At 37.8% G+C, this 25,387-nt stretch overlaps 1 protein-coding gene across 3 annotated transcripts in view; it reads right to left on the bottom strand.

Annotated features, from left to right (window-relative positions):
* The window catches only part of LOC150086917 (VWFA and cache domain-containing protein 1), a 464,860-nt gene that overhangs the window by 126,150 nt on the left and 313,323 nt on the right, over positions 1-25,387 (bottom strand). For 2 of the 3 annotated variants that reach the window (XM_090372820.1, XM_090372821.1), the window contains exons 18-19: positions 24,623-24,817; positions 15,211-15,333 (exon numbers count right to left, since the gene is read on the bottom strand). In XM_090372820.1, coding sequence (XP_090228946.1) covers positions 15,211-15,333; positions 24,623-24,817 — 318 coding nt within the window. The remainder of the gene's footprint in view (positions 1-15,210; positions 15,334-24,622; positions 24,818-25,387) is intronic. The other variant, XM_090372822.1, reaches the window with a different exon arrangement.

Genomic DNA, 25,387 nt, shown 5'->3' with positions numbered 1-25,387 from the left:
GGGATGCTTATATGAAAAAGATAATTCTTGAATTACAATCCTTGAAAATCAAAAAATATAAACTATAATGATCTTTCTTCACCGGCAACTGAAGATCAAAACAAAATTAAATTAAAACCAAAATTAAAGACTATATTTATAAATAAGTTGGTACATAAAACAATTAAAATATATTGATTAAAAGCATAAAAAAATAAAGTAAGATAAAGAAAATGCCAGTGCTTATAAAAGGTGTACAGCCACTCCATAATTAACACACGAGTTGCATTCTGTGGAACTCTATGTAAGTTGGATTTTATGTAAATCGGAATTTCCCCCATGCTTGTGCAGCATTCATAGCTGTGCTCGCTGAATTGATTGAATCAAAAAAGAAAATGTTCGACAAAGATCTGAATAGAATTATTCATTGTATTTATTAAATTTTTTATCTCGTGCACAGAAAAAATTCCAAAGCGTGCAATTTAAAAAAAATTTCAAAATTATAAAATTACAAAAAAGAGAGGAGACAGGCATAACGTCAGTAAGTGGTCTTTGAGGTTGTCACAGACATTCTCTCAGATATGCCAGACAAGCTGTACTTGCTACATGGGAGTCTAAAACGCTGATGGAACTGATATTCGGGTGACACTCAACTCAAGTGGACCCAATATCGGCGAAGTCCGGACGGTCTGTGACAGCCAAATCCTCTTCTTGCACCTTCACGATGGTGAGTGGCCACCCAGGTGTGAACCAACATAAGCAGAGGTCGAGGTGTGGCGTCCACACCACAGGGAGGAATGCTGCCCCTTTACTTTACCAGGCAGTACTAGGTGGTAGATGACTCTCATCAACCGGTGCAACACCACCACTTTGCTAATTGGAGGCTTGAAGTGGTGAAGAAACCCATGTTTAGTCTCTAGAGCTAAGTTCCGGTCAACCCTTCCCTATCTCTTCCATCATGCAGTATGATTGATGACTTTTGAGGTTATGATGAACATCATGGCGAGATCCAATATTCCTTATATTTCGAGGGTACAGCTCTAAAACGGTGAACCTATTGGTAACTCTTTAGGAGGCTTCCGGATCAGCTAGTGTATAATCTTGCTACCTCTACTCTGCCAGATAGTGACTGGAGGAAGTCCGAGTAGTTTGTATGCGGGGAGCATTGTCGAGACAACATTACATCAAGGATCTGGGTATATTCTTACCATGTGTACGCCTTATCCAAAAATTTCATTACTTCATATAGCATGTCCCACCCACTTTTTCTTACTATTGAATATACGATGAATCGTCAAACTAATATAGCAAGTTTATCTGTGAAAAGATCTAAACTTCCTAATTCATTTCACAAATATACATGGTCCCAATTCTAAACTCAATGATGTCCATTTCCACTTGCAGTCTGCCAAACCCCATGTACTTTTTCTGACAGAATCTCAGTTATCGGTTGATTCAACTACTGCTCATCTCAGATGCCCAAATTATTCGCTTTATGATTCCTTCCGCCTCAAAGGTGGTACTTGTGCATATGTCCGTTCCGATATTCCCTGTCAGACTTCGCAATTTGGAATCTCCTCTCTTTGATCTTCTCTGGCTTAAAATCTCTCTACCTCATTGTGTCAAATTCATCTGTTGTCTCTACCATTCTCCCAACTCCACTAATCACTTGGAGCTCTTTGACTTCCTCTCATTGCAACTTGACTTTCTCCAGTCCAACTTTCCTAACAGTGAAGTAATTTTCCTTGGTGATTTTAATGTTCACAACTCCAGCTGGCTTCTGTTTTCTAGTTTTCTGGTCGAGATACTGAGGCTTTTGCAATTACTAATGAACTTGCACAAATTGTTCATTTACCTACAAGAATACCAGACAATCCTAATCATAAAGCCAACACGCTTGATCTTTTCTCACAAACAACCCTTCTAAGTACACTGTCGAAGTGAGAGGTCTTTAGGCACTTCAGATCCCAACTAGGTGATTGTCTCTTCTCCAATGGAGCCCTAGACCATGTCAGTGAAATTATTCTTTTAGGAATGGAATCCTTTATTCCACACTCCACTTTAAAATCTCGTCCTTTATCTAAACCTTGGTTTTCCAATAAATGTGCTAAGGCTGTTCAAGAGAAGAATGTTGCATATCGTAATTGGCTTGTTTCTAATTCTTCAGTTTCATTTTCTGCCTACACCAAAGCTCGCAACAATTGCAAAGCAGTTATTAATCAGTCCAAACTAGAGTAGAAAACTTGCTTCTTGCCCTAATTGCCCTAAGCTATTGGCCCCAACTTTTGCCCATCTCTGCTCCCAACTCTGTCCAAATCAGATGGTTCTGTTGTCACTTCAGTTAAGGATAAAGCTGACCTGCTAGCATCCCATTTTTCTTCCAACTCATGTATCTTGGTAAAACACCTCCCACCATTCCCAATATGCTCCATTCAATGCCTCCTGTGGTCTTCCGTCAAAAAGATTTTGACGAATCTTGATGCCAAGAAAGCTCCAGGTCCCGATGGTATTTCTCCACTTGTTCTCAAAACCTGTGCTCCTGAACTTACTCCTATTCTTTGCCGCCTTTTTTCACTTTCTTATTCCAAAGGTGTTTTTCCTTCTGCTTGGAAATTTGTTCATATCCAGCCAGTTCCTAAAAAGGTGACAAATCCCTCCCCATCCAATTATCACCCCATTGCAATTACTTCTACTCTTTCTAAAGTAATGGAGAAATCAATTAACTGTCAACTCTTAAACTACCTAGAAACCTTCCGTCTGATCAACAATCGCCAGTATGGGCTCCGTCAGTGTCGATCCACTTGTGATATTCTGGCTTATGTTACCCATTTAAGGACTAATTCAATGGAAAGGTTTGGTGAAACACAAGTAGTTGCTCTTGACATCTTAAAGGCTTTCGATTGTGCTTGGCACAAAGGTCTTCTAAACACGCTTCCATCTTATGGTTTGCCAACTGTTTTTAGTAATTGGTTATCCAGTTTTCTCTCTGATCGCTCACTGAGGGTGATGGTAGATGGCTCTCTGTCTTCTAACTTCTCCACTAATGCCAGTGTCCCTCATGATTCAGTTCTTTCCCCAACTCTTTTCCTCTTGTATATTAATGATCTTCTTCCATTGACTGGAAATCTTATCCACAGTTTTGCCGATGATAGCACATTCCATTCCACTTTCCATTTTGAGAAACCTTATCCTGCTCGATCAGCTTCAACTTCTCGAAAATCTGCTACCAATTTCTTAAATGCCGATCTTCAGATAATTCTCCAGTGGGGCAAAGACAACTTAGTTAATTTCAACCCTTCTAAAACTCAGTCTTGTCTTATATCTCGCAAAAAGGATTCTTCTGCTCTTATGCTTATCTTTAGTGACACTCCGATTTCTAGGCAAAATGATATATCTCTTTTGGGGATTACCCTGACTTCTAATCTCTCTTGGCACAAGCATATTACAAATATTGCTTCCTCTGCATCTAAAAAATTTGGTTTTCTCTTTTGCTCTCAGCGTTACTTTTCTTCCAAACAGCTGCTCACTCTGTATAAATCACAAATCCACACTGCCATGGAATATTGTTCCCACATCTGAGGTGGTACCCCCAAAACCTCTCTCAGGCTTTTTGATTCCATTCAGAAGAGGGCAGTTAGGTTAATTAATGATTCATCTCTAACAGAGTCTCTCCACTTGCTGTCTCATAGACATACTGTTTCTGCTGCATGCCTCTTCTTCAGATACTTCCATGGGCACTGTTCTTCTGAATTGGCTTCTATAATTCTGGCTCTCTCTCTTTCAAAACAGTCCGAACACATGCCGCCACCAGCCAACATCCATTTACTGTCCAACTTCAAACTCACAGAACCAACTTTTCATCTTCCTCATTTATTCATTCAACTGCTGTTTTCTGGAACAACCTTCCTTCATACATATTTCCCGAAAATTACAGTCTACAGAAGTTCAAGTCCAATGTCAACAAATATCTTTTTTTGTCTTCTCAACCTCCAACCCAAGCACGGTACTAAGTACTATAGGTTCTAATACCTCTCGTGTTTGGGGTTTACATATAAAAAAAAAAAAAAAAAAAGTTTTACCTCTCGAACATTGTTGCCAGAATCAATGTCTTCAGCTGATAAGTACGCTGCTGCGGAGGTTGAGGAGATTTAGAAGGGGTCGGCAGCTCAACCTTACGAAAGAACATATTAATGGATGGTGGCTTTTTTCTTTCCATCGTAGATTTCTTTGTAGCGAGCATATCATTCACCTCTCTGTTAACTTTTAAGAATCTTTTGGTGTCATGATCCATCTTCTCAAACCTCGCCATTGCTGATGCAATTTCACAAAATGCCATTGCCATCTCTCTGGTAATGAAGTGTCTTGGCTCCTCATTTGGTTCTTTCTGAGCTTCGTCAGCATTTTCTTCTTTCACCATCGTTGCCTGCAAGTCAATAAGTTCTACGTTAGATAGTTACTTCTCTTCTTCCTCTATTAACTCCTCCACATCTTTGGCAACAACCTCCAATTAAAGTAGCTCTGCAACATTTACAATCTTATCTGTAAACTCTTCATGTGATTCGTCTTTTTCAAACCTTTCGAAGCCTCTTACGTGCCGTGGGCATATTTTCTTCCTTATGCCATTTAAACAACTTTTAGAAATTTCCGCCCAGGGCTCATTAATGTTTAAGATGGCGTGGTTAATATGTTAGATTTCCAAGTCTCTTAACATAAAATTTTTCTCACAGTCTACTGCAGACAATGCCTGAGCAAATGATGTACGTAAATAGTATGCTTTCAAATTTGAAATAACACCCTGATCCATAGGTTGGATGAGTGAATTCGTGTTTAGTGGTAGAAATATGATTCTCATGTTCAAATTGAAATCATTTAGATGCGTAGGATGTCCAGGAGCATAATCTAACAGAAGCAAAATCTTGAAAGGAACGCTGTTGTGTTTACAATATTTTTCAACCTCGGGAGTGAAGCAGCATTTAAACCAATCCTCAAAGAGAGATATTGTTATCCCTGCTCTCTGGTTTGATCGGAAATGCACGGGTAGGGTGGCTTTATTGATGCCCTTAAATGCATGAGGATTTCCAGAATAGTACGAAAGCAATGGTATTAATCTGTAATCTCCTGCTGCATTAGCTCCAAGCAAGAGCGTGGCCCTATCTTTTGATTCCTTGAAACCTGGCATTGTCTTTTCCTCTTAGGCAATGTATGTTCAATCCTGCATTTTTTTCCAGTACAGAGCAGTCTTGTCAACATTAAAAATTTCCTGCATTGAACAGTCTCCTTCATCAATAATTTTTTCAAACACATCGCAAAATTTCTCTGCAGCCGTAGAATTGGCACTGGTGACTTTACCGCATACTTTAATGTTTTGGAAACCAGTGTGATGCTTGAACTTATTAAATCACCCGTTGTTTACCACGAACTTGGCTTGGGGTTCGCTGTACTTATCCTTAATATTAATCTTCATAAATACTTCTTGCTTTTGCTTGAATGCCCACTGGACTTAGGGGCACTTGCTTCTGAATCTGACTTTCCATCCATATTATTAATAGCTCTTCCATCTTCGATATAGCACCTGAACACTGTTGATCTTAAGTGCATTGATCCTTTGACATGTTATTTTATACGTGCACTATCCTTTAAAATAGTATTCACTGTTGAAGCAGTGAGACCTAATTCCTTTGCAATAGATGACAAGCTTTGCCCTGCTTCATACTTCTTAATTAATCATCTTCATTTCTAAATCAACTTTGTTTTGTTTCCTGGCACTTCGAGCACTTCCACTTTCTGTTGGTCCTCTTCCCTTCACCATTTGTAATACATAAATAGGAATGAAGAGAAGTTTCTGAAAATGTTTTTTATATGATTGAAGATTTCAGTGAAGGGGAACTCATTTCACCATAATAACGAAAAAATCCACAGAATTTCAGTTATCAGGATTATCAGAAATGCATTAAGATCGAGTTTACTATTCATTTATAATAGATTGCGCTAACAGAATAGTCCAATAAATCAGAAAGTGCAAATTGTCTTTATTGTTTTATGACAGTGACCTCCAGAAACGTGCTTTAGAAAAATATCACAAAGGCATTCAAAATTTAATTCTTATAATGAGAACATATGATAACAATGAAAGCTTAGTGCAATTTCCATTATAAATATGACCTTTTAGAGAGATAAATAGCTTAGTAATATAGCGAAATTTTCAACTTCCAAGGACCTAGAATGCATTACAAAAAAAAAAAAAAAAAAAGTTATTGGGTTCACATTACGATATTTTCACAATACCTCCATTTATTCCTACAGATGCAAAATATTTCCATATTTTTTTTCAGTTTTCCCCGGCTGGCAAAAACTTATGTCAAGTCAAATTTGCGTTAGGTCGAGTATTACATAAGTCGAGGACTTCCTGTATTTTGTCAATAGCAATAAATTCAGGACTTGCTAATTTAACAAGCAGATCCATAAGGGCCAACTGTCCGACACCACCATCACTTCATTGTGTGTTACAATGAAGCGATGCATCAATATCAATAATTCACTTCCTAATGATCAAATGTTTATGTGCCACCTAAAAAGTAATTGCTAATCCAGCTCAAAACTACTTATCATCCTTCTGTGATGAAAAGCTTTGAAAAACTGGGTACAACCATACACATTAAGTTTTATAAAATTATACAGTGAGCTTCTGTTTCATGAGCATCTGATTTACAAACTATAATTGCAATCTTATTAACTTTCCTGTGACTTCATAAAGATCACTTTTTCAGAGTAAAACTAGGAAAATAAAATACATATTTTATGTATTATACTTAATACATGCAATTTAATTTATGAGATGCATGCAGACCATGTGGCCAATGCAAATTTCAGAAATAAAATGCTAAAAAAGCAAATGTAATAATCTGTCTTAGAGGACAATGCACTGCCACTGGAATTAATTCAGAATGATTATCTTAATCCCACTGATCAGCTGTGGGATAAAATGGAGAGATGAGTGCAAAATCAACCATGAAGGCCAGCTTCACAATTTGGATCAAAAAGATTTCCTGAATGAGAAAGGGTGAAATATTTACACTAAAAATTGCAAAATTTGATGAAAAATTCCAATGAAAAAGGCCAACGATGATCCACACCATATTCTATTGTGTTTCACTCAAAGGCATCCCAGAACTTGATAAAATAATGACCATGTATGGACAAATCATCAGACTGCAATTCATCAAATTTTTGCATTTTAACATAATCATAAAAAACATCACCAGGAATTACAATTCACAGCCCAATTCTATGAGTACAATTCACAGCTCAATTCTATGAGAATGTCATTACACAGCAAAGCCTCACACAGGCTGCCAGGGCAGCTCAAGGGGTTTTGTCTATGATATACAGGAACTTTTCTAGCAGGATAAGGAGGTGTATAAGGCAATGGTTATGCAGCATCATGAATAATGCAGACAGGTCCAGAGGCCTCATTTTAGGAAGGATGCAGATATGCTGGAAGAGCTGGAGAGAAAGGAAATGATTGACAAAAAGAATGAAAGGGTGGTCTTACCAAGACAGGCTTCAGTTCTGAAAATTGCAGCATCTTGAGACTAGGCATCTGTGAAGTAATTTGTTGAGGTGTTTAAGACTTTGAATGGATTGAGCAAGTTCAATGCTGATAACATTCTTCCTTTTGCTCACACTACACACGAGGGGCATAAATTCAAATTGAGGAAGTATAGTTGCAGAATAGATGTGCAGAGTGACTTTGGCTGGCAACAAACTTCCACCTGTTGTTGTGGAAGTGGGCAGTTTGAATAAATACAAGGAATAACCAACTTAGGGCAAACAGAGAATTATCAATTATTTAAGGCCAAAGTGGAATGCACCTAAGACAAAACAGTCGAAATATGTGGGAGAGTCAGTAGTTAAAAAAGAAGCAAGCAATAAATTGGCCTGAACACAGTATTTATTTTTCAACATATTTATCAAAAACATTTATATTTTTTGTTCCATTGCTTTATCAAATTCTATTAATAAGCTGCATAAAAAGATGCCGATTGCACTGAAACCAGTGACATCACTATTTCAACCTCCACATCATCAGAAAAAGTTTGCCACCAAGCTGCCGTTGAAGTGGACCAAATGAATGGTAATCTTATTGGATATAGTCAGAACTGTAGGTAGTATGATCAAGAAGTTTCCATTCCAAATCATTAATGATCTTATGGTTTATACAGACTGCAGATGGTATTATGTTATCATTCAACAAGTGTACCTCCACTAGAGGTCTGCACAGGCCTACATTTTTTGTTTTTACCCAGCCTGCCCAACCCGAGCCCGAATTGTTTTTCAAATTCATATTTCCCCACCCTGAACGGATTTTTATCCCATCCTGATTGAAACTTCATAATAATAAAAACAAATAAAATTTCAGATTCAAAATTAATTATATAAAAAAGAAAATGCAATAAATTTTTAATTTACCATATTTAATATAATTCCAAAACGAATATTGATCTCCACTTCTACTTAAATTAAAAAATGAGAACTGACTATCAGTTCTGTCACTGGAAATTTTCACTGTATGAATGATGTTTCATACATCAATGCATTAATCTTACCTTTATTTCACAATTATTGGTTATTACTGCATATAGCAAAGAAGTGGTTAGAAAGTATTACAAGTGAATGTTCTTAGAAGCAGATCAACCCAAAATATCAGAACTAGGAATTAATGGTATCACACTTTTAAGAAATATTGTATTGTATAGCGTATACATACAACTAAAAAGGGACCCATTTCCAGGGGGCATAATGACTCATATTATACTCTTGATGTAACATAAATTGCAACTTAATACCTGCTTAAAAGGTTAAGGTTACTTTACTGAGCAAAAATACAGACCAGGTCATTTCCACGAAAGTACAAATTTCTGTGAATTTAGGAGATGTTGGCGAAGTGTACCTTATTGGTCAATTAAAATTTTCAACAGACAACTAACGCACATTTTTTTAAAAAAAAAACCTTTAAGAATTTAAATACATAAAAAATATATATATGTAAGAAATGGCCAGAAAAAGTCTGAAATATTTGAAATAACAATTCATTATGATTATTTATACCCGACCCAAGCCCGGACATCCTTTGTGTTACCGGCCTGAGGGTCAGGTCGGGTTGAAGCCTGAGGACCAGGCCCGAGCCTGTGCAGACCTCTAACCTTCACATCTCAAAAGCCTAAGATGCTTTCAGCAAATGAGTCCTTAATTTCTTAAGGAAGTGTGCAATACAATGTGGTATTCACTGCAGTTTCAGGATTTTGAATATACACAAGAAAACCCACACAAGAAAACCATGACAGTCCCAGAAAACAGTCACCATTACCCACTATGCTTAAACTTCTCTCTTGAGGGTAAACCAAATCCATTGTATCAATATATGTTTGTATTAGGATTGAATGTAGTGGATCCACAATTCCATTTTTGAAGATGTGGAGGTTGAAAATGATGTACGTCACTAGTTACAACAGCAACTTCTCTTATGCAGTGGGCTTCTACAATCTGATAAAGTGATTGGACAAGTATATAGATTATTTCTGGTGATTATATTGAAAATAAATGATATGTTCAGGCCAGAGCCCTGCTCCTCCAGCCCCATCCCCTCTTACTGACTCTCAATCATATGATGAATAAGGCAGCAAAGTATGCCTAAAAATAGGTTGCTTGTCTCAGCTTACAACTAGGCATTTGTAAAATTTTATTTATAGATTGCATAAACATCACAGATAATCTGTTATAATTTCTCTAATTTAAAATTCAAAGTAAATTATATTGCAATAATTTAAAACTGTTGTTACTCCATTTTTCTTGAAACATTCAGTATTTCCTCTTTTGACAGTGTGTATGTGCATCTGGCTCCTGTAGAATTTCTGAACTCCTTTGTGCCAAAATCGGTTTAATACTTGTATGGGTTTATAAAGTTCCTACAGTTTTTGTTGGGCAGATTAAAAAAAAAATTAGGCTTGCAGGTTTTGGAAAAGTGCATAGTTGCAGCATGGTGTACTACAACCATAACAGCTGATGAACCAAAAAATTCAAACAAACAAATAGTTGTTGTATTATGTTTGAGCAATTCACTGAACTGGGGTTTTTGAGGTTAACATTATCCACACAATATACACTGATAGGCTATAAACTGATTGTATTTCTGATTAATGCAAGGATATCAAACTTATCCCGCATCAGTCCAAAGGGGTGAATCCCTGAGTCAATCACAATTTGCCCATTTCAACAAAATAATTCAATTTTGTCTTGAACCCCTTGTCAGACTCTGTCTCAACTACATAGAGAGACAACTTATTCAAAAATCAAAACATGCTGCCTGAGGGTGAGCATCATGAGGTCCTATCTCCTATTATTTCCAAAAATTTTATATTTGTTTCCCCTCCCCATTCTTGTTTCACTTAACAATGTAAATATAACTTATTCATTTTGTTTATTACTTTAAGGGCCTTAAACACCTCTATTAGGTCACCCCAAAGTATCTTCTCTTCAGGCCCTCCTCATATGAACAACCCTTAGCATCCCCAGCCAACCTAGTTCTTTCTACTAGACCTGAAGGCAATATCCCAAATGAGGTCTCCAGATAATTTTATAAAGAGGAATAATAACGTCTCCCTACTGACAAAGGTTCTACTGATCACTGAGTCTTCCAGGTTGTTTTACAATGCAAGGAAAACTTCATATCAGCTTGAATCAAAACTGCTAATAAATCTTTCTCATCTAGAACCACTTTCAATTCTATACTCTGATCTGTATGTCACCCTCCAGATTTCTTTATCCCAAGTTCAAACCCTTGAATTTAACAGGATTAAACTTTCATTGTCATTTTTCAGACTATATGTGTCAGCGATGCAAGTCATTTTGAAGCAGCATACAATTGGTCATTACTGTTAATCATCCTACCTACCTTTAAAGCATCAGCAAACTTTGACAGCTTATCCTGAATAGCTAATCAATATAATTGAAAAATTCTGAAAAAGGGATACAAGCATAAATTGCCACCCTCTGTCCTCTTTCATTTAGAAAGTCCCTAATCTGCTTGATCAATTTTGCAGAAGTTGCAGCATGCTCCCCTTTGTACAGTAATGTTTTATGAGGAATTTAATCAAAAGCTTTACAATTTCATTATATAATAATCAACAAGGTTTGTCAGGCAAGACTTTCTCTTCACAAGCCCATACTCTGATCCCCTTCAAGACGTTATTCTGATCAAAATGTTTCTGTTTTACATCCTTAATCATCGATTCAATTATCTCGTCCATTATAGAAGTCAAACTCATCATTCTGAAGTTACTTCTTTTCAACTTAGCCCCTTCATCATTAATATATAGACATTTGCATTTCTCAAGTCCAAAGGAATCGCCCAGAGTCTAGCGATGATCTCAGTAGCAAATGCAAAGGTATGATGTGCTCCCTCGTTGCAATCTTTAATATAACTAAATGCAGCCCAATTGCACATCCAATTATGTTATGCTAAATATTACTACATTAAATATTTAGCCAGAATAGTTTTTTTGATAAGCATTCCTTCAACATCATTCTATCACTAATCTTACTACAACCTGACCTTATTTCTCTGTTTTCCCCTCATTTAAATATGCTTATAATTGTAAATAGTCACACACTAGTTCTGATGCACAAGTTGCCCAGTTGTCTAAATTTTTTTGGGTGTCCAATAGGGGATGGAGAATAATCTCCAAAATCGTGAGGTATTTTACAATGTTTCAGATTGCACATTTCTCTAAGTGTCCGCAAAATTTGATATTTGTGAAACGTTCCAAGTATGATCCTTATTACTCTCAGAAATCACAACAAAATAAATGCACTTCAACTACACACAGCTACCAAATGAACACATTTCCACATAACTAGAGATGCAGGTTGAAACTTGCAATCTGTGTGCAGCCAATTCAGAACTACTTGACTGTACTACATATTACAAGTAAAAGAACAACAAACTTAAATAATGTTGCAGAGGACTGATATTTATGGAACACCTTTATTTATGGAACACAGAGCGTGGAGCAGATAAGTTAGAGGGAGTAGGCTTATGCAGACTTGGAAAGCCTGATTGAGAGCAAGTTTTATTAGAGAGGGTGATGTAATCTGAGTCTAAAATTATGTGTATCTTTCAAGATTTCTTATCATCAAGCTGTACCACATCCTTTTTTCAATTTTGAAAAAATGGATAAGTATAAAGTGTTTTTGTGTCTAACGGCAACAAGGCTTTCCCTATCTCCAAATTTTATACACTGTTGTGTGTCACAGTTCACTGTTAAGAACAGAGATTTAAAAGTGTGTGGGATATGTATATGTGTAGTGTTATGTACCATTGTTCTTCTGACCATTTAGCCGTTGGGCCCCACCATTGCCCACACTTGGCTTCGTGAGGGCAGACCAGGCACCCAGTAGCTCTATATTTTATTTGGAAGGCCCTGTCACCTAATTTCCTGAGATTTCAGTGGCTAGGGCCTATGTAAAAAATAATAATAATAATAAATGATGTAATCTGGACCTAATTAAACTTTGGAACTTGTTTGGGGCATACGCTAGTGTATAGGTAGAGTAGGGGAGGGAGACCAAAGACTGGGGAGGTGAGAGGTAGAAGTATGGGGATGATAAAGAAGGCGACCCCAACATGGTCAGTGAGGCTGGCCCAGGCCCCACCAGGAGGAAAGAGGGGCGGCAGGGAGGGGAGGGGACAGAGAACTGTCTTCTCCCCCACCAGGGAACAGGAGTAAAGGCTCCACGCAAGGGAGCGTGGAGCAGATCGCCCATGTGGTGTGCCAGAGGCAAACTGCCTCATGTCATTGTCAGTTGATTAACATATCGTCCTGGTCAGTGTCTAGGTCGGTGATGAGGTCAATGTCACGTTGGTTCAAGTCCGTCAGTGTCAGGTCTGCCTGTGCTGTCCATCTGCCGTCTGTCATGCTCCAGTGGTTGATATCAAATCGTTCATGATCTTGAGCACTCATTAGTGTCAGGTCCAGGTGGATGTCAAGTCCAGTAGTATTGTCATACATAGGGCTTATGTCCATTCTAGTGAAGTTTTCACATTTATGGGGTATGTCAGTGGTATTCCATGACAGTAAGTGTCCCCCGCCTCATGAAGAGCTCATGGGCGAAGTCAGAGAATGCCAAATATTCCTCCCTTGTGTCTAGCAGGTGGTGTTCCTGTCCTCTGGGTAAGTAGGTCAGTTTTGTTATCAGGATGTTGTGGAGGTCGTCATAGAGCTAGCAGTCATACATGAGATGCTGCCAACTCTCCAGGCCTCTGCAAATGCAGGAAGGGTCCTCGTCTATCCCGAGGAGGGATAGCTTAGCGTTGATTACTCCGTGCCCTGTTAAAAGATGTTGGCCAGAGTCCCAGTGAGAACCAGCTCGGTGCCTTGGAGAAGATTTGGCAGATGTCAGGCACAAATATCCTAGTAATTTCTCCAGTGTGGGAGTGATTCCATTGTTCTTGCCACACTTGCACTAGGTAATCCTGGAGCCTTCTCTTTCTGCAGCACAATCATTTGCTGGGTCTGTAGTGTAACTGAGCAGCTTTTGCTGGTACCCTTGGCTAGGTGGTGTAGGAGTCCCCTGCACACTAAATCCAAATCCAAAGGGAGGACGCCTGCAAGGATCTGAAGGGCATGCGTGCTTACTGTGCTGCATGCACAGGTGATGGTGAGGAGAACTGTTCTTTGAGTGGAATCAATAATTCTTTTGTTGATAGCAGATGTGGCTTTGTTGTACCACACTCCAGCAGCATAGGTGATCATGTGTGTGAAAGCTGCTTTGTAAAGCAAAGTATTTGTTTGTCGGCTGAGGCACCAGTCCCGTCTCGCCACCCTGGTGATAAGTCCAGTATAAGTGCTGATTTTAACCTTTGTATATTTGAGACAGTCTTGGAAGGAGAAGTTCTGATCCAGTATGACTCCTAGGTACTTGAGCTACTTGGTGAATTTTATTGTTGCTTGGTTGATTTTTATCTGGGGAGGGTGCCGGATGTCTAGCTTTTCCTTCAGCAGGATTGAGTTGGTTTTTGCTGGGTAAATATTTAGTTGATTCTTTTTTGTCCATTCTTACAGTGTGTTCAGGGCTTGGTTGGTTAAGTTTTCCAGCTGGGCTCCGGAGTTTGCAGCCACTGTGAGTATGAGGTCGTCGGCAAAGGCCTGGAATCATATTTCACCGAGGTCCAGGGCTAGGAAAGTGTCCAGGATCACATTCCATAGTAGAGGGCCCAGGACCGAACACTGTGGACAACCCCAGTGAGTGCCCGAAAGGAAACATTGACGGCTATTGATCTGTCAGTAAGGTAGTTCTTGACTGTGTGGTAGAGAATTTCTGGGACCCTGGCGGTCCACAGCCTTGCCAGGACACTCAGCCACCATAGGAAGTTGAATGCCCCAGCAAAGTCCACATTAGAAGGTACTTCTTGTCAAATCCATTGGCTAGATTCTGCCATGGGGAGCATCCATGGCAGAGGATCCTGTCTTGAAACCAAATTGGTTAGGCAAAGCAAGGCTTATCGCATTGTATTGCTGTTGGAGTCAGTAGTACAGTAGGCACTCAAAGAGTCTGCTGACTACTGAAGGCAAGACTACTGGATGATATGAGTCCAGGAGGTTAGCAAAGAGAAACTAAAGTGTAACAACCAAATATTGTTTAACAACTTCATTAAAAATCTGATAGCCATCAAATATCTTTAATTACTACATGGTCATTTTCTGAAATGAAAGATTTCTGAACAGCAAATACTGGAAGACAGACATGCCACTTATGGTATTTGAAATGCTACTAGACGTGGTTATGACTCATAGCACATTCAGCAATGTGATTATGAATATGATTGATGGGTAAGACCATGACTAATCGCAACAAATAGTTTCTGCTACTGGACTTTATCGAGAAAAGAAATGATATAAGTTGGTTTCACAAACAGCCACCACAATTTTAAAATAGAAATTATCTGTAATATACCTTGGGAAACCATTTTATTTGAATATTAATAATACAGTAAAACACTCTTAGTGAAAATGCAGGAGAATTAAATAGGTTCAAACACTACTATTACTTTTAAATTATGAATGGGGGGGGGGGGAAACTGTTTCAACTTCAACATGTAGAATAAGAGATTTTAAAAATGACATAAAAAAATATAAATAATAATAAAAAAAAAAACATTGCAAAGGACCTTACGCAATTCTTTCTTCTTCACAAAGAGGAGAAATATCAATTAACAGCTTATAGAAGTAGCCCAGTGTGAAATCCATGCCCATAACAGCTACTACTGAGTCAGATGAACTATGCATTGCTGCAGATCTGCAAATGAATTTATTTACTATGTAAATATCAAAACTGTATATAAAAAAGGCAATAATCAGGGGTCACTGATTTAAAGTGCTCAAAAATAAAATGGGAATTAACTTCAAAACCTCTATAACAGGGGTTCTTAACCTTCTTAGTTCCATGGCCCACTTCTCAGAATAATGTTTTTCAATGCATAAAATAAAATTACAAAAAAATCAATTTAATGAATTAGTTACCAAAATTAAAAAAAAAAACATTATACAGTAATATATACGTTTCTTTCTTAACACATTGAATAATAATACAATACATTTAAAATATAGGAAAGTTGAAGTTAAATTTTATTTTTTAAGGACATATTAGTGTGAAGATTGTTGTTTATCTTGAATAAGAACATTAAACTGGGGTGTGGTATTTGACAAGGCAACACACATGTCATGTTGGACATCTAATCGATTTCGATTTTTTGTTTTCATTGTTACAAGTGCTGAAAATCCCGATTCACACAGATATATAGTTGCAAATGGTATCAAAGCTTTCATAGCTCGCTTTACAAGACGAGGATAGGCTTCACTCAGGGAACACCAGAATTCTCCAAGGCTTTTTGAGGTAAACTCCAATCATAGTAAGTTTTTTGACCTAAGATCAATGAGTTCATCTTTGGTTAAGTCAACATCTTCGATACAGTTTATATCAAGAAAGAAAGGATTTCGGATCCATGGTTCAATTTTCATGCCATCAAGGTAGAAATAACTTTTAAAAGAGTTCTGTAATGTTTCAAAGTGTTCGCAGATATCTCTTTTCAAAAAAATTGAGAGAGAAGTTTGCATTTCAACTACATCTTGGTAAAGCACTTCCTGCAACAGTGGAAAGTTTGCAAGAATGTCGGTCTCTACTCTCTTCTTCCATATTGGTAACTTAGCCAAGAAAGCTTGTATTTCAGTTGCATCCATAATGGTGACTTCATGACCTTGAATGGAAAGATTTATCTCATTCATATGGTGAAAAATATCTGCCAGGTAAGCCAACCCAGGGATAAAATCCTTCCTTTCAAAATGTTCCAAGAGTAGGTTTTCTCTTTCTTCCAGAAAGAGTGAAACTTCTGCCCTTAGTTCGAACAAGTGCTTCAAGACTTGTCCTCTTGAAAGGGAGCAGAATATGAAGCATTTCATATTCTGCTCCCATTTCTTGACAAAATCTTTTAAAAATACGATGATTCAAAGAACTTCTTTTGATAAAGTTGATAACTTTTATGGCTGTTGACAATACTTCTTTCAGGGTTGTTGGAAGAGTCTTTGTTGCCAGTGCATGTCTGTGTAAAAAGCAATGAATGACGACGACTCGAGGAGCTTCTTTTTTCACTAAAGTAGCAAAACCAGATGTATTATCATGCATCGCAGGAGCTCCATCAGTGCAAAGAGAATGAAGTTTTCCTTTCCATTCAAAGTTTCTTTTGTAAAAAAAAAAAACTTTTTACCATTTCGAACCGACTCTTTCAGAAAAACTACTCATCGACGAGTCGTTTCTGAAAGAGGCTCACAAAATAAGAATTCTTCTTTGATGTCATCAGCATGCACATAGCGAACAAAAACAAGGAGCTGGCTACATTGAGAAATGTCTGTAGTTTCATCCAATTGCATACTGAAGGGGAATGGCGAGGCTGCCATTTCCTCGATGACCTGCTTCAAAATATTAAAAGACATATCAACTATTCTAGAATGTATTACATCATTTGACAAGGGAACAGCTTCCAGTTTTTTTCTCTGTTCCAGTCCACAGACCAGTTTGACCTTTTCCAGTGCACATGGCTTTACTGAAGTCTGTAGTTTCTGAAAGAGACTCACAAAATAAGAATTCTTCTTTGATGTCATCATCAGCTCCAATAGTGTGGGGCTTCTTTTGCTTGGCAATCCGGTAAGCAACTTTATAGGATGCTTCAAGAAAAGGTTTTCATGAAATGGCAAATCCAAGTTTTTTGGAGGTGTCCCTGCTTTTTCGAATTGAGATTTTTTCGCACAAAAAAAAAAAAAAAAAACCAGCATCTTTAGATGCATTTTCAGTATAGACAGACTTGAGATGGTCTTTCAGTTTTGCTGGTTTCATACTTCCGTTCGCAAGAATTTTTCCGCACAAAAAACACTGCGGTATTTGAGTCCCGCTAAGTTCATTAATGCAAGTGAAACCAAATAATACGCAGTTTTCATCATACTTCCTTTTATTCGACATTTCAACTTAAATTTGGTCTGTAACAAATGTTAAATAATTAATGCAATATTAGCAACTAAGAAAGACATACACGAAGACTGTAGTGCCACAGACACACGGTGGGCATGCACCATGCCCACCCTGTGTCTGTAGCACTACAGGGGCCTCCACCGTTGGATCGGTATACACGCACATAGCAGTGAAAAGGTTAAATTACACACTTCAACTGTTATCTAATCAGTGGACGTGCTTGAACATACCTGGTTTACACTTGTAGCCAGCGTGTCTATTCAGGTTAAAAGTTGCCTACTAGGCGCTGATTTGCCGGATAGTTTGCCAACTACGTCGCACGATAGTCTGTCCACAGCAGGACTGCAATCAAGTGCAATCTAGTGGCAGGTCTAATAACTGCCGTAATTTCAAAGTAACGATGAGTGTAAGCGATTTTTCGAGATATGCAATAACTATAATATGATATGAAAATATCTGTTATTTCTATTGGTGACTACAGATACAGCTAATACAATTGTAATTTATTACATACATTCATAAGTGAAGGAAATTAATGAGTTGATTTTTTTCCCATCCAAGCTCACGGACCCACTGAAATCCTTCCATGGACCCCTGGCTAAGAAACCCTGCTCTATAACAACAGTGCTCTACAGGCACTACTCAATTCCTTGAAATTTTTCATCAAAAATTAGCACTTATGTACATTTCAATATTTTCAAGCATGAAAAAAAAAAAAAAAAAAGAGAGGCCAATTTCTTACCCATTCCAAAATGTATTTTTTACTAAAAAAAAAGTTTGAAAAACATTGCTCTGCATATCATTCACTAGGAAAATTAAATACAATAATGCCAACTTTAATTCTCACATTATGTTCAATAAAAGTAAGCATTAAAAAAAAAAAATCATTAAAATCATAAAAATCATTATCTAAAAAAGTAATATTCTTGATGTGAAAAAACAAGATGTAGCCATTGAATAATGAAAAGGATATTACAAAAGTGTTATATTGAAAAATTTAACTACACCACTTACCCCATTAAAAGTTGTTCCCTCAGGCAAAACACAGTGCCTCATGCATTCTTGGCAAGGCAAATCATCTTTGGAAGTCTTATTTTTCTTTGAGAGCCTTTCAAGGAAATCTGCAGTCTTTTCTTTTTTTTTTTACCTTGTATTGGATGCACTACCAACTGGAAATTCATTCCTTTGAATAATTTTTCAATTTCAGAAATAGAGAAAAATCACGGAGTACGATCAGCAGGATATTTACACATACTATTCAGAAAACTTCATATCTGCCCATACTGTAACTCCCAGATTCCTTTCCTCCTCCAATATTTTTAATTCGACCCAACCAATTGTATAATTTATTTCAGGGTTGCTACTCCTCAAGTGTAAGACCCCCGCATTTAGCAGCATTAAAACATAACTGCCAATTCTCTGACCATCACTTAAGTCTATTCATTTATTTGGTAGTTGTTGGCGCATCGGCTTCTGTGGCCATAACGCACCCACCAAGGTTTGCAGTACTTTGATCCAAGCCCGAGGTGGGAATCGAACCCACGACCTTTGGGTTGCCAGGCAGGCACTTTACCCAACCGGCTAGCCCAGTCGGCTTTAAGTCTATTCAAGTCATCCTGAAGTAGTGTTGCTTGGCACTGATCATTAACGACTCTCTCAATCTTTACATCATCTGCAAATGTTGGCATCACATCTTCTATCCCTTCGTCAATGTCATTTATGAAAATGAGAAACAGCAATAGTCCAAGAACTGATCCTGGAGGGACTCCAATCCTGACATTACACCAATCTGAAGAATATCCATTATTCACAACCCTCTGCCTTCTGCCTGCAGCCACACAGCAATCCATCTTAGAATCTTACCAGTAATCCCAACCTGTTCAAGTTTATACAGTAACCAGTCATGAAGAACCAAGTTAAATGCCTTGCTAAAATCCAAATAAACTATGTTGAAATTGTTCCCTACATCTGGCTCATGAGTAACTATGTCAAAATAGCTAACTAAGTTAGATAAACATGATTTTTCCTTAACAAAGCCATGTTGTGTGAAATTCAGAATGCATATCCATCTAAATATCTCTGGATTGCACTCTTAATCATTGCCTCTAGGATTTTTCCTACCACTGAAGTCAGACTAACCGGTCTGTAGTTACCAATTTCACTTTTAGACTTGCTTTTATGTACTGGCAATATACTGGCACTTCTACACACCAAAGGAATCTCCCCTGAGTCCAAGGATGCCCTCATAATTAACCTTAATGGTTCAATACACTTCCTCACACTCTCGCTCACTCACACAGTATCTTCTCCACATGAAGGAGATTTCATCAGTAAAAACCGATGCAAAGTACCTATTCAATTCATGGGCAACGTAGCTAGGTTATCGAAGACTTTCCCACACAAAGTGCACATGGGCCCGATCTGATTAGCTTTCTCCTTCTTTCACATACAAGAAAAATTCCCTATCTCCCTTTTTTTGCTCTCTTAGCCAGCAATTTCTTGTATACAGCCTTGGACTCTCTAACCTTATCTGTGGTACTATTATAGATCAACTTGTATCTGCTGTAGGCTTCAGTACTTTTCATTACTCTGTAACTGTTCCGTGCTATCTTTTTCTGCTCTATTTGACCAGCCAGCTTCGCATTCATCCATTTCAGCATCCTTCTCCCACAATATTTCTTTAAAGTATGTATGTGTTCATGGCTTCTGTAATTTTTGTTTTAAAAATATTCCATTATTCAAAAATATTCACAGATGCCACATAGTGCCCTAGACTGTCCAAGTCACCTCTTCTGAAGTTAAAACCCACCTTTATCTTTAACTACTGCAATATCATTCTTCATCTTCCAACTGATAATTGCATGATCACTTTGTGACAATGGTCCCTGTAATTTATACCTTTGATGTCATTTGATTTGTTAGTAATAATGAGGTCAAGAAGATTCTCACCCCTAGTACTTTCTCTAACATCTGGTACAAATAATAATCAAGTTTATTTAGAAACGATTTTCCTCAAGGTGAGTTCCCTTCCACTTATTCCAATCAATCCAAGGCAGATTGAAGTTGTCCCTAATAAGACCTTCTTGTTTGCTTGTCTGTTCCATTTGCATGTAAAGATTCTTGTCTTACTCTTCACGATCTTCTGGTCTGAAGATTACTCCCACTTTCATTGTTCCTTTGCTTCCAACTAATTCACACCACACAGATTCTGAGCTAGCTGGCAGATGTAACTTCAGACTCAGCAAATAATCTTTTCACATTCAGGCTGCTTTTGATAAGAAGCTTGACACCACCACCCTTCTATCTTCCCTATTTTTCCTAAATACATTATACATAGTGGAACTCATCTTCACCAATTTCCAGGTGTCACCACATTTCTGTTAACCCTATTATATCTGCATTAGTTGTCCTAACCAGGAGTTGAAATTTCAGCCATTTTATTGACAACACACCTGACATTACTGTAGACACAGTTGAGAGTAAGTAATCTTCTACAGTTACCCTGACACACCCCTTGAAGTTATTTAGGTGTGTATTCCAAGTTTTATCTTCCCACTAATTTGAAACATTGCTACCCTCAGAACATCTTATGAACATTGGCTGTTATGGCAACAAACAAGAATTCATGAGGTGAGTGCAAGCATTACTTTGATCCATATCATCAAATAAACTCGGATCTAAATTACCCTTCTACCCACAACTAGCAGTTTCCCTGAACTCTTAAGGAATCTTTAGTGATACTGACAAAACCTTGCAGCACCATTGTTCAAATGAATACCATCTCTACAGAATACATTCTTTCTATCTACAAATGTGGGCCATGCTAACAGAAACTTCCCCACCTAGAGCCTTACAAATTCCCTCGTCTCAAGTTAATTCACAAGATTTTCAGCACATAATCCCTCTATTTGTCTGGGCAGAATTGCAGACACATTCTGAACTAGCTTGTGACATTTTTTCAGCACAGTACTAATATTTATCCAACAGATGGTCAGATCGTGTACATTTAATATTGTGAGTCCCCAAATGAGTAATAATTCTCTCTTTACCACCCATGAAATCTGATAATCTGTTGGTAACATCAATTGTTGTTTTTTTTTTTTTTTTGGTAGTTGTTGGCGCATCGGTTTCTGTGGCCATAATGTACCTTCCAAGGTTTTTGCAGTACTTTGATCCAAGCCTGAGGCGGGATTCGAACCTGCGACCTTTGGGTTGCTAAGCAGACACTTTACCCACCCGGCTAGCCCGGTCGGCCTCAATTGTTGTTATTGGCAAACACACACTGGTTCTGGACCACTTATCTTTATTACAAAAAATGTTACCCATTTCACTGACAATAGAGTCTCCCAATAAAACTAGATCTCCATTGACCAGATCAGTGTGCAATTGACTATTCTTTTTTGGGTCCTGAATCGGGAGTGCATCATGTGGCAGGTCAGGAGATAGTGTTATTTGTAATGTGGCTCTGGGGGGCTTCCCCCAATTCCATATTTAACTTTGTGATGAATACATCTCTGTAAAGGCCAGATTTATGTAGGTTAGTGTGTGTTAATGTGGTGTTAGTGAGGGTTATGTTGTTCGTGTTGTTCACCTGGCTTCTTAGCTTAGGGGCCCGTGTTTTGGCACCTTTAGTTTACTGTCCAGGGCCATGAAGAGGTGGGCCAAGCGGTGGGGAGTGTAAAAACTCTGGTGGGACAAACCTTGGGGTAGAAAAGGCTAGGAGGTCAAAAAAATTAAAAAAGAGTTGTAAAAGAAGAGTGGGGAGATAGGAAGTGGGGAGGGATAAAGTGGTAGAAAGACAGGGGGGGCAGTAGTGAAGGCACCCACCTGGTTGAAGGCAGATCCCAAGCACAGGATGCCCATCCTAGTCCAGGGGGTGAAAATTAAGTTAGCAGGAAAAAGAGAGAGGATGACCAACACTGGTGGTAGGATCGAAAGATCACAGGGAAAGGAATCCCTATGTTGGAGTGCCTGTAGGAGTTCTGTCACACATGCCAGGGCACAATCTTAATGGCCAGTGTCAACTTCCCATACCATGTCAGCTAAGAAGAGCTATAGCATAGTGTCTGCTTGAATAAACATGGTGCCATAATGGTCCATCAGTCTATACAGTGAGGGGGGATTGGAAAGACACAATTCATCACAATCATTCACTCAACTGTCATTCAGATTTTCTAATTTTTTCTTACATTTTCTATTTTAAACTTTTTTTTTTAAATATGGAGGATTTTTTTTTTTTCATGGATCCATCATCTTTCATATGCCAGGGGGATGCAATGGGTGTGTAGTGTAATAAAGTTACGGTTAATTTAAAAATGAACTAAGAACTAATAATGATTTAAAAAACTACATAATCTAAGCAATTAGTATATAAATATTATTATGAAAATACAGATATGTATTCTTTCACACAGTCTGCCCATTCCCACTCACCCACTTTTAACCACAATACTCAGTCAGACCCATTCACAATAACATTCATCTTCTCCCTTTCACCAAAACTTCTATTACTCACAGGGTTTGCACTCTCACTTTCATTAAACATTCGATCCCATCACTCTGTCTACATTCTCGCATGCATGCATCCATTCATTCGCTCAAATTCTCACATATTCAATTCCTTTCTTTCATCATCACAGCCCCAAGCATCTCCGCTTATTATTATTGTTCCAGACTGAGGTCCAGCCCTGGCTGCATCTCCCACTCACCAGGAAGGCATGTAAATGGGTATATTAATAAAACTAAAACTAAAACTAGTAGTAACATAAAACCTATGAATGCAAGTATTTATCTTACTAAATGTGTATTCTTTCACTCAATCCTGTCAGGTATCCACATTCACTCAACATCAGTCATTCCCATTTGCCATAACTCTCACCCTCTTTTACAAGTTCTGTCACTCGCATTCTGTCTTATCACCCTGCCCTTTCTTGCACTCATTCAATTTCTCACTTTCCTTTCACACATTTGATCCGTTCTTTCAACATTGCACCCTCAGGAACCTCAGCTTACCACTATTTTTCAGCTGAGGTGCAGTTCCAGTTGCATGTACTTCTTTCCCCCCCATAGTCTGTTTAAGTACTATGGGAACCCTAGTTGCCCCACCAAGGCAGGGCAACCCAGGAGAGGGGGCCCAATTTCCAATCTGGTGAATGTCAAATCCAGGTGTCTCGGCAGATGCCAAAGACAACCACCCCGTCGGACTAAAGTTTCATCATCTGGGCATTGTGGGAGACATGGGCAGTTTTAGCTATCGATTATTGTTTGGCTGTGGGGGAAGCTGTAGAGCCTGGTCTTTGCAGGTTCCTTCTTACTTCGAAAACTTTTGAGTATAATTAACAAAAGCCTTGTCCCCTGCCAATATAAGTTGTATTCTCTGTATGTCATAAATTGTACATTCAGAGAGAATGTGTGCTGAGTGCTGAAATCTCAAAGAATCAGCTAGGACATACCATACAGAAACATAAATTATTGAACATTGCAAGATTCTCCCCTAAGGTTAATATTTTCAGTGCATTAAGCAGAATACACATTTATGGTCCATTCCTTTTTTGCCAATAGTGCTATTAACTTAACATGGTCAAAAACTTCTCTGTTCCACAGCCTGACAACAAATGTATGTTTAAACAAGACGTTACCCTGCATCACTATCACAGGTATGTGATGCGCATGAATTAAAACCATTCTAGCAGATGGGAAATTCATGGCAGCAAAAGTCTGTGGCTGCCATGAACATCAGCAGATATGACACCAATGGGCGTTTTCTCCTGGAAACTGATATTTGCTATTACTTTTAGGATAAAAGATAAAGTCTTCAATAATGCTACTATTGTTAGTTTAATAAAAAAAAAATAATCAGTTTGATAAAAAAAAAAAAAAAAAAAAAAAAATCAAATATGACACCATGGGCTTTTTCTGCTGGAAACTGATATTTTCCATTACTTTTAGGATAAAAGAATAAAGTCTTAAATAATGCTACTACTGTTAGTTTGATAAAAAAAAAAAAAATAATAAACTTAAGTTTTATAGCTCATTATGATATAGACTGTACAAAATTAAAACTTACTTTCCCTCATAGACTGTATGACTGAGAGTAACCACATAACCTGCTCCTCCCACATCCAAATAAGGAGCAGTTAATACTACTTTACCAGGATGCTGTAAAGCTTGAATATACCAATCTCGCTTAGTAGGATCATAAGTTTTATCTAACATGATACCTGGATAGGTCTGAAATACTCCATTCGGTGTGGCAATATACCTAAAGAAAGGGATACAATCAGAAACTAAATCAAACACAGTAGTAAAATTCCAATTACCCAAAATATTTTATGCTATTTTTCCCCCCTCAATTTTAATCAAAGAAATTGACACATTTAATTTCTCACTGTAAAAGTGTGATATGTTTTTAAAAAAAGCCAAGCAGGCTGGAAGATTATTCATGCAAAGAAGAATAAATTTCATGCATGTCATGTCTGCATGATACCAACTACATTGATATTATGCATGAACATCACAGAACAAAAAAAAAAAAAAAAATTACAAAATTACTAGGCTTTTTTTTTTCCAGCTATGCATCACATCAGCATGGATGTTGCATGGATATAATCTGTGCAGCCTGCTTTGACATTTTCAAATACATATCACTTTTTTTTTCTCTCTTCTGTTTTGTTCTTTACATTTTAAATTGAGTAATCCTTTCATTTAACTTTCCAAAAATGGGTTTTCTTTTCTAGAGTTTGGTAAACTCTGTAATACATACTTCAGCCAATTTTATCAGCAAAGGACAACACTAGAGACATGGTATAAACTGCACATTAGCTATAGGTTA

The sequence above is a fragment of the Mastigoproctus giganteus genome, chromosome 4 (assembly GCF_048544385.1).
Source record: "Mastigoproctus giganteus isolate SK-2022 chromosome 4, ASM4854438v1, whole genome shotgun sequence".
NCBI classification, from domain to species: Eukaryota; Metazoa; Arthropoda; class Arachnida; order Uropygi; family Thelyphonidae; genus Mastigoproctus; species Mastigoproctus giganteus.
Note: the sequence above shows the minus strand (reverse complement) of the source record. Positions and strands in the feature narration are given on the sequence as shown.